Raw genomic sequence first — 10,212 nt, 5'->3', positions numbered from 1 at the left:
ATTTATTTTGGTCTTACCGTCTGAAACTTAATTTCTACTCGTATTGAACCACATTTTCCTTTCGCTTTGAACATACATTGTTCGGCATCATCCATCTGCGAAAAAGAAACAGTTCTATATGATTGTTTTTATTATGCATTTAGCTAAATGGCATATCCACAAATGTTGACACACTAATCAAAAAACCCACTCCTCTTCATCTTTGAAAATGAGGTCAAGGCAATATATTAAAACTATTAGACATTGAATTAATGTGCTCTTTTCAGTGTAATTGTCTAATACGATTCTGAAATATTGTCTCTGTAATGTTTGTAGTCCCTAACCTGTTGTCATTGCACTGGATGGTACTGTATTTCTTAATAAAGTTTATTAAAAAAAATAAATAAAACTCAAGTAATTATAATTCACATTCACAAACACTTTATGGGTAAAAACTAATTTCCCTAAATGTGACTTTTTCTTATATTACAACCACCAGCTCTAAGCATCCTTCTTAATACTAGGTTACATTTTAATTCCCATGGCTTCTATATATACTTTCCAAACTGTATGTGGTGCAGAGAGAAATAAGAGACAGACAGCGGGTTTTGGTTGGTCCCATTTATTCAGGAAAACGTAATTTCAAGTCGAGAAAAAAACGTAAGCTGTGAAAAGCTGTCGAGGAAAAACATTATGAGTGACAATGCCTCTAACCTGATCCCTCTTTCAGAAGGATTATTGCAACATACCAGCATCCAACAATCTAACACACAGTATACGTCATCATAGTTACCGCTCTACTGAATTATGAGCACTTACACCCATCAGCCACAACATTAAAACCACCGACAGGAGCAGTAAATAACTGGCAGTGTTTGATTTCACAGTGAATATTAACTTATCCGGTTTCCCCTACAACCTAACCTCATATTAAAACCACTCCCAGCGCATACAGTAAAGATAAACCTGGTAATTAAACACGGGGAAACACTTGCAACAACCAAGTCCAAATACTGTCAAGTATATTCCTCATACCAAAGGTATTTAGAAAACATGATATCAGAATCATTCTACCCCAGGTTCAAGACAAAAAAAAACTTTAACATAGCCACATGCTGTGGTACTCAAACTAAAAACCCTCTCATAATAGAGATAGAGAGTACAGTAATATGACTTATGAGTAGCTGATAATGTACTCTGGATAAATCTGTTGCTTTTCAAAGATGACATATATGCCGGGGTTAGTTTTGTTGTCAACGCAGCTGTCATACAGAATTTTGCTGCTTCCTTTTGGAGGGGGGCGGACGTAGCTGGATCTACCCCTGGTGTAATCCCCCACCAGGACCTGAGCAACAAACATGACCTTGGTTCCGTTGCGTTTGGCCTTAGCATACCTGTTTGAGTAGGATGCATCTCTGGCAAAGTAGCTCCCTAAAATGAAGAGTTTTATTAGTGATATAAACCCAAATAAAGTGTAATTAGTATTTTTCTTCCACAGTAGGATGCTTTTTCATATATATATATATATATATATAATATAATATATATAAATATATAATATATATAATAGAGAGAAGAGAGAGAGAGGAAGAGAGAGTAAGAGAGAGAGAGAGAGAGAGAGAGTACAGCAGTCCTGATAAAATGTTTTTTATTCACCTTTGCCGTAGGCTGTGCCATGGACGCCACACATCCTCCAGTCAAAGTTCTGCTCACAGATGGCCTCAACCAGGGACTCATCCGTCCCGTGGAACAAGTGCTTTTTGTCCACACGCCCTCCATTCCTTTTCTTCATCTGATCTTCCTGCCTGAACATATAATATAAAAACATATTTGATCACTATTATTATATGATATGCTTACTACGTTTTTTTTGTTCTTTTGTCTTGGAAATGACCAGCCAATAGCTGGTCTGTTTTTTTGTTTGTTTGTTTGTTTGTTTGTTTGTTTTTTACATAGCTAAGGGAATCTTTAAATATACGGTATACCCAACCAGAGGAGACGTTAGCCTGTTACTGTGCCAGCCAAAACTTTTTCACCTTTGGACAAAACAAATTAAACCATTTCCCTGCATTTAGTGTCTCCGTTAAGCTGAGCTAACCTGTCCTGGTAGAGGTTTCAGATCAACTCATTAAAAATTTAAAACTAGTTCTTCACTAGATGGATTACCATTGAAAGAGATTCCACAGGGAGGCGTTCTGGATCCTCTGGATGTCGATAATTGTACTCTGAGGCATGGTGCACATGAACAACTTCTTAATGTCATTATACTCCTCAGATATGGGGAGAGGTACAAGCTGTAGAAGCACAGATAAGTAAATATATATCAATATGTATTCAATAATTAAAACGTCATTAAAACTAATTATTAATCACAATAACATATTCTATAACGATACCTTGTATCCGAACTCAGGGAGTGCACTCTTGTCCCACTGGGATGGGACATTTTCAGCTGTGGACGAGCTAGAGCTTTGAGATGATGTGCTATAAGGAAGATACGGTACAGAAGATACTGTCTAAGTGAAGTCACTTTACGGCAGACAAACACAAAACAGGAATGAATTACAAGGAACACACCTCTTCAGCTTCACCTCCACATCCTGAGCAGACACAAAGTGAGGCCTCCTTCTGACGTCCCTCTTGGTTTTGTACTTCACATTCTGCTGATACATCCTCTCGCCTCCCAATGCATCCTTGAAGTGGAGCACATACTGCTGTTTGCCAGCGCTAAAAGGAATTTGTGTGTCTCTTTCTGCCAGGTACACATTCTCCAGGGTTTGTGAAGTGACAGTGGCTCCACTCTAAAGAGAACATAAAAGAGCAGAGAACAATACACTAAAGTTTAGATTTCAAATGGGATAAATGACTTCATTGTAAGGCTGGGCGGATCAATCTAAATATCGATAGTATCGATACCATGGCTAGCATCTGCAGCGGATTGATACTAGCGTGATGAGATCGATACTTTCGTTGCAGTTTGTCCTCTACAGAGGGCATGCATTGACGTCACTGCCGCAAAAACACAGTGAAATGTATCAGTAAATACAGGCACATTATTATCAGATCAAATTAAGGACAACTGGACAATGAACCATACGACCCAGTATGGATTTGGAAAAGCAGATTAGCCTCAGTTTCAGATTGTTTAAGTTAGTTTCAGGACATTTCATTATGATAAATGTCGCTAAATAGTCTCCATCCCCACCTGTAGTAAAAGGTGTAACATGGACAGAGTCTGACACCTAAATCCTCATCACCGCCTCACAGCAGCATCGCACAACTGGCACTGATGCCGCTACTGAAATGCGTCAGTACTCGGAAGACAATTACGCGAGATGTAAACCCCACTTCTTTGGTGGAAAATGAATGGACCAACAATTCCCTCTCTGATAAATTTTTACATTTATTATTACATTGTTGCTTTTGTTTTTTTTCTTATGTCTTATTTTGCACTAATGACCATTTTTCCTTAAACAAGTAAGTGTCGTAAAAGGGGAACTGTTTCATTTTTATATCATGAAAAAGAAACAGGTTTATTTTCCTAAAATATTCATCCTGCATTTTATCATAATCAACAAACTAAAGGCAAAGTTCCTAAGTTATTCAATGATCATGACATTTCAAGTAAAAAGTATCGGCGATATTAGCCCTGTATGTACTTGGTATCGGATCGATACCAAAATTCCTAGTATCACCCACTCCTACTTTATTGACTCACTCAGTATTGGTTTTATTCGTTCTTCTTCAGCTCACCTGCCCAAACTGCATCCATATCCCGGTCTCGTCCTTCCAGTACCAAACCCACTGCGTTGTAAGAATGTAGTGAGGCGGCTTTGAGACGGAGGAGGCGGTGGAGAGGCGACGGACTGGAGACCCTCCAAGTGTCATCGTCATGAAGTTGACCGACTGCTGAGCAGGAGATGCAGAACTTGTTTCACGCGATGGGTCGCAGTATGCCTTCTCAATCTCCTCCATATTCACCAAGTCCTTCCAGGTGTTAGTCAGTTGGTCGAAAAGCTGCCATCTATAAGGCAGGTGCCAGTGGACACGAGCACACTTCTCTGTGACAAAAAAACAAAACAAAAACACAATACGACACCGTTGAGGAGACAGTGTACTGTAAATGTGGCAGGTCAGTATTACTTGCAACAGTTGTACCTTTAAAGCTGCAGTGTCTGCGAATGAAGTAGAGGCAGATTTCATTCTTGTCAGCATCACTTGTGTTTTTAACCGGCTCAGGCGATATGATGCGAGGTACAGGAATTGTGTGGCGGGGCTGGAAGGAAGCCTGCTGAGGGGAGGCTCTCACTTTTGGTAGGAATGCAGGAAACACAATTACTGGGCAAGATAGGACAACAAAAATATTAAAAAAATAAAAATCAGCATTTAATGTTTTTTCTAAAGGTCGCTCTTTACCATTGTTAACAGTGCTCTGCCTCTCGTTTTGATCCACGATGATGAGCTTATTCCTGTAGATCTTGTGGACGTTTTCAATATTTTCCTGACTGAATCCTCGGAAAAGCTTCGTCCCATGTGCATCAACATTATGGGATCTCTTACACGAGGAGCCAAATTTACAGTCGCCCTGGAAATAGTGCTGGCAGACGTGGAGCTTGGTGCAGGAGGTTGCGAATTTACAGGAGCCGTGCACGCCGTTGCCCTTGTTGTAATGTGGACATATCTATGTGGAGATCATTGAGGTGAAAGGGATAAAAAAATAAATTACATCCAAGGTTATTATGTTTTCTGGAACGTGCTGAGACAAGAACTAGACTTTGCCCTCTCTGCCTCCCACTTTAGGCCAGTCAAACCCACCTCTGGAAGCAGAAAGGGATCATTCTGCAGTAGCAGCTGAAACAGCTGTTTCTCCGTCAAACCGTGATGATCATGTCTCCTCAGAAGCTCTGCATTGCATGGAGAAGCCAGACTATGAGGATTTTTACACTTGGGTCTGAAAATGACAACATGAACCCTCAGTTAAAAGTCTTTCTGTACACTATAAATAGCAGTAAACAATAACAAAGTTCTGTATTTTCGATACAAATAGTTGAGACAGTTGAATAATGTGCCTTTCGTTCGAAGAATATATAAAGACACACATTATAATGAGACAAAATTATTATTAAGAAAGAAAATATATAATGAAAGATCTCAAATGTGTTTTTTTCCCACCTACACCTACACCTACGATGGTGCTAATAAATAGGATGACAAATACATGTGTGTATTCCAACTAACTGTTAGGTTCCATATCCTGATTATCGGCCTCCGGAATCAACACAGAATAATAGTAATTATGCAGAACAGTATTTTTCTCTTTTCAAAAGAGAGAAACCCCTAAGTAAAGCATTTTAATTGGATGCACACTATTTCCCTCCTAGTGATGGATTTAAAATTACTTTATTTGTTTTAAATCTTACAGAAAAAGACCAAGAGCTCTTACTCAAAATCCAGTTTCTGCATTCATACTGTCAGTATAAAAGACACTTGGTGCTCTCATACATTAATTTTTGATTAATCTTCCTGATAAGGCCTGTGCTTAGAGTGGAGTTACACCGATCAGCCACAACATTAAAACCACTGACAGGAGAAGTAAATAACATAGTGTGACAATACGATGTTCTGTTGGTATTTTGGATCTGGAATTTGTGTGGATGTTACTTATAGACTAGACCAGATCAGATCAGGCACCCCCACCCACCTTAAAGCAATGATAAAAGAAACAAACAAAAACAAAACAAAACATGAAGAACAGCACAAGCCCTGGCTTCCCAAACTAACACCACCACTGGACACACCTGATGAGGAAGGTGGTCATAATGTTATGCATGACTGGTGTACACTGGAATTTGAGGTCATCCAAATTATCGCAGCAAGGTGTGACTTGTTTTAAAGTGCAAAAGCGCCACCGTGAGGGTGAGGATGTCTGTGCATGCCCAAATAGCCCTGAAGGGATTTCAGATTTTAAACCTCTTAAACCAGCGTCCCTTCCCCTTCTCAGAATCAGAATCAGCTTTATTGGCCAGGTATGTGTGCACATACAAGGAATTACTTTACTCAGTAGTGCAAGAAAAATAAAAACAACACTTAAATAAGCATAAAACCAAAAACGTACGATAAATAGAAAAAATATGCAACATAAATAAGACTTTCAGAATAAAAAAAGTAAGTATTTGGTCTGGTTGTTTGTTGGTTGCATTAAATAAGTCCGTGAATCAGGGAACTTTGCTGTATCAGTCTTTCATGTTAGTGCATGTCGTCGTTGCAGGTTACTCACCCGAAAGAGCAGTCTCCGCAAACAAAATACCTGCACAGGTGTAACCCGTCGCACTGCAAACACTCTCCGGATTTTTTCTGGCAGAGCCGCAGGTTAGTTTTAGCCACTACCAGACTGTGTGGTCGTGGTGTTTGAGTGCCGGAGACCCCCTGTTTGTCATGCTGAATTGCGACTCTACCGACCTGGACAAGCCGCTGAACTTCTTCCGCAGCATTATCACTTCGTGTTACCAATTGCAACTTCTCTTTCAGCTGTTTAAAGTCCAGACTTCCCTGGTTTTCGCACAGGGTCTTGGTAATGAATTGAGAGATCGCCGATGTCATCCTGTTACGAGTTTAGACTAATAAACCTTTACGAGGTTAGAGCAAGCGAAGGCTCGTTTACGTCTCTGCAACTAGTTTCTGAGAAATGAAACAGAAAGTAGTCTAAACAAAGACAAACGTTGAGTCATGGCTTAATTTGCATGGGAATACTTTATTTTATGCTAAATAAACACTTGATCTCTTTCAACGCATTGTCTGTCCCGTTTTATTAATTTAAACATGTACAAATGATTTTTTTTGTTTGTTTATTTTTTATAGAAGTACGTGAAGGCAACATTTCGCGCATAGCAACCACGTCGTGAGGTTCAGTGTACCTTAGCAACCATGGCGGACGACGTTTTAATGTTGGAAGAAAAAGACTCAAAGGCCACGCAAGAACAAAAGGAACAACTTTACGAGCGGATCAAAGAGCTAAAGTAATGATAATTAATATTTACGAACAGTTTATGGGTAAATGCGATTTCAACTGTGATGTTTATCGGCATAAACATGGCTTATTGCTTTTTGGTGCTAGCTAGCATTGCGTTGCGTTATGTTATGTTGTTGAGAGATGTTATTAGTGCAAATCCTAACTATATCAAACAACCACTGACTTGAAGCTACGTACTTTGTTGTAGACTTGGTTACATTTTGAGTCATGTTGTGCTTTGGATGCACTTTTGAGTTCTCTTTAAAAAATAAAAATGGCTTCCTCTCAGGTGTTCCAATGCAGCCCTCCTGACAGAAAATGACATGTTTGAGCAGTTCATTAGTCGCATGGATCCACTGGACCTGGTGTCCCAGACTGGAGGAGACGGTCCAGGGGCAAAAGGAGCCGTACAGGTGCAGAAAACTTGAATATTTGGATGGCTACATTGTAGTAGAATGCATGTGGCATCACAATTTGACAAGGAGCTGTTAAATTTAAGTGTAATAGTATGCCCATTGATAATTTATTTAGATAGACCAAAGTTCAGTTTTTAAGTTTAATCCAAGAACCATTTCAATTAGTTGTATACTTTCTTTTCATTCACACATACCTTTGCGATTGACACTGAATTGATTTTAATTCTGTCCCTGAAACAAAACAGCTTTGTGCACTACACTCCTACAGCCACCTTCATTATTTTGTCTGTGTCTTCAGGGTGGGTGGAGGCGGACGTCCCGGTCGACCATATCAGATCGCATCCCGCTGCTGACCTTGGAACAAAAGCTTCATGTGGCGCAGAGGGAAGTGAGAGAAACACGACAGGACCGGAAGAAGCTCCGTCAGGAATGTGAGAGTATCGAGGACAACCACAAGGTTACAGGACTTTTTCAAATAAACACATTAAAGGAAACGCACAAAGATGCGCATGCACTCTTCTGTTACACAGTGGTTATGCTTCCTTTTTTCTCCAGGCCTCCCTGAAAGAGGCAGAACTGCGTCTAACTGAGATCAAGATGGCTAAGAACAAGTTTGAACGCAAACTGCTCAAACCCATGAAGGACGACAGACTGGAAATGAGGGAACCAGAGAAGGTGCTCCGGTACATTGAAGACAAGTTGATGGTAAAAATTATATTTAGTCTATTGACATAAACCGGTGAAAAGTTAGAGAAATAGTTTCTGAAATAGAACTGGAATAGTTATTTCAAATTCATCCAGAAGATCACACATCAGTGTAAATGCTTTGAATTTGTTTTAAGACATATACACTTCTCATAGATCAAACATCTTTACCACTTTCAGATATAATACATAACTTTAGTTCAAGGTAGTTCAAGGTTTTCAACAGGGGGTCACAATATCTTTGGTTGATTAGACATTTTACATATATTTTATTATTTTATTTCCCCCACAAATGTAAACTTCTTTAAATACACATGAACATGAATCCAAAATATTTTAGTAAAGGGATAATATTGAATGCAAAATGAAAATAATAATAATGTATATTTAGAAATGGAGTTTAATATACAATACATATAATAGGTAGGGGTTCCCTATTTAATCTTTGTCCCTTTGTCTTTCTGTTCTCTGCTCACGCGTACAAACAGATCGCCCAGTTGGAGAAGTTTAATTTAAAGAACCAGACACTGAAGGCCCAGGAGAAGAAACTTTTGCAGCAGCTCCAACAGAAAAAGGAGACGGGAAAGGCTGAATATAAGGTAGAGAATGAAAATGAAGTTACTGACAAAGAGGCTGAGGAAACTGACAAAAGATACAGTTTATCAAGCAAAGTAAGTTACTGGCTTGATTGTTCAGGGACAGCAAATCCCTGGTTTGTTACCTGGTGGCATATGTGTGTATATTCAGATTAGATTTTAAAAAAAGAAAAAAATTATATTTAACTTTTTTTTTTGTTTGTCAGAAAACACATAATTTTGTGTGTTGTTTTTAGGAAATTTACCAGGAGTACGATGAGCCGAGAATTGACATAAACCTGGATAAACTTCAGACGAGCAGCTCAAAAGTACAGCGTGTTCTCAGCTCAAAGAAGGTAAAGTGGCTCACGATAAATTGGACAGTCGTTATTTAGAATACATTTATGAAACTCTACACTTTACTAAGGTTTCCTTAGTCACAGTCCGTCAAATGTGCGCTTATCAGTCCATGTGTGTTTGTGTGAGCAGGATAAGCTGAAGAGTGCGACAATGGAGTCCGACAAGCTGAGCAGTGACATCACTAAAAAGAGGCAGATGCTGGCAAAAATTGAGGAGGAGATACAGCTCGTTGAGGAGGTTTGTTGTTGCAGATTGAGTTCAGTAAATCAGAAATGGTATTTTAAAAGATTCGTATTTATGATTCTTATTTATTCGTTTTCTTTCTTCAGGAGCGTTTGAAGGCAGAGGCCCTCAACCGACGCCTTCGCCAGCAGCTCACAGACTATCAGGCTCCAGATATCACCAAGTACATGCACGTCAAGGAAAAACACAAGAAGCTGCGGCAGAGCATTCACACGTGGGAGAGAAAGGTCAGAGTTGCAGAGGTAAGCTCTTATTTTATTTGGGCTAGGGGTGAATTATCGGCACGACTCTCTGTTCCCTTCCTGTCGGATGAGACTGACACATTAATAACATCGTGTGTCACTAGATGTCCCTGAAGACCTACAGTAAAGCTTGGAGCAACCAGAGAGCCGCTCTGACTCCTGCCAACAGTGCTGTTCCTGGGACCAGGTTTGAAGAACATCAAATTCCCGGAAAGCTCCCTTCTATAGACGAACATAACACAGAACTACTATAACCTATTCACTGATATTTCACATTACTAGTTATCGAGTTTCTGATTCGACATAAAAATTGGATAAGGTCTTGTAAAGCTTGTAGTATTACCGTAAATGTTTAATTTTTATTCTAATAAAAGATGCTCAGCGCAACACACATTGTAGCATGGAAATGACACTTCTTTGTACTGACCTCTGGACTCAGAGGATACTGAGAGGATCTCTTAGACAGTGGCAGCAGTTCTAAACAGGGTTTCCTTAAGGGAATTTGATTCCATGTTGTTCTACATCTACATTCTGAAAATGTAAATGCTGTCTCAATCACGCTGCACTTTATTAAATGGCATCAAAAGTTATAACACTTAGGCTAAAAACTGTGCAGTATGGAGGACTGAAACTGCCTAAAATATAAATAAATAAATGAGAGAAATATACAGTTAAACAAACCA

At 39.3% G+C, this 10,212-nt stretch overlaps 2 protein-coding genes across 3 annotated transcripts; one reads left to right on the top strand and one right to left on the bottom strand.

Moving 5' to 3' along the window:
• Window positions 1-585: 585 nt before the first annotated feature.
• LOC125014545 (protein mono-ADP-ribosyltransferase PARP12-like) lies at window positions 586-6,641 on the bottom strand. 2 transcript variants are annotated; one of them, XM_047595704.1, is made up of 10 exons: window positions 6,257-6,641; window positions 4,795-4,930; window positions 4,396-4,660; window positions 4,138-4,317; window positions 3,733-4,040; window positions 2,557-2,780; window positions 2,376-2,463; window positions 2,146-2,273; window positions 1,636-1,784; window positions 586-1,410 (listed from the first exon to the last, which is right to left on the bottom strand). In XM_047595704.1, exons 1-10 carry the CDS (start codon window positions 6,577-6,579, stop codon window positions 1,154-1,156), a joined length of 2,058 nt encoding a protein of 685 aa, XP_047451660.1. In that variant the 5' UTR covers window positions 6,580-6,641; the 3' UTR covers window positions 586-1,153. The 2 variants fall into 2 exon arrangements, with proteins under 2 accessions (XP_047451660.1, XP_047451662.1); XM_047595706.1 differs by having other exon boundaries at window positions 4,138-4,287.
• On the top strand, window positions 6,239-9,927 carry ccdc113 (coiled-coil domain containing 113). The gene is made up of 10 exons (XM_047595707.1): window positions 6,239-6,348; window positions 6,838-6,995; window positions 7,278-7,401; window positions 7,703-7,861; window positions 7,960-8,109; window positions 8,598-8,708; window positions 8,942-9,040; window positions 9,174-9,281; window positions 9,374-9,529; window positions 9,634-9,927. The coding sequence occupies exons 2-10, from the start codon at window positions 6,904-6,906 to the stop codon at window positions 9,781-9,783; spliced, it is 1,149 nt and encodes a 382-aa protein (XP_047451663.1). The 5' UTR covers window positions 6,239-6,348; window positions 6,838-6,903; the 3' UTR covers window positions 9,784-9,927.
• Window positions 9,928-10,212: the final 285 nt, after the last annotated feature.

This window comes from Mugil cephalus, chromosome 10 (genome assembly GCF_022458985.1).
Source record: "Mugil cephalus isolate CIBA_MC_2020 chromosome 10, CIBA_Mcephalus_1.1, whole genome shotgun sequence".
Lineage (NCBI taxonomy): Eukaryota > Metazoa > Chordata > Actinopteri > Mugiliformes > Mugilidae > Mugil > Mugil cephalus.
This window is presented reverse-complemented; position numbering and strand designations above follow the sequence as displayed.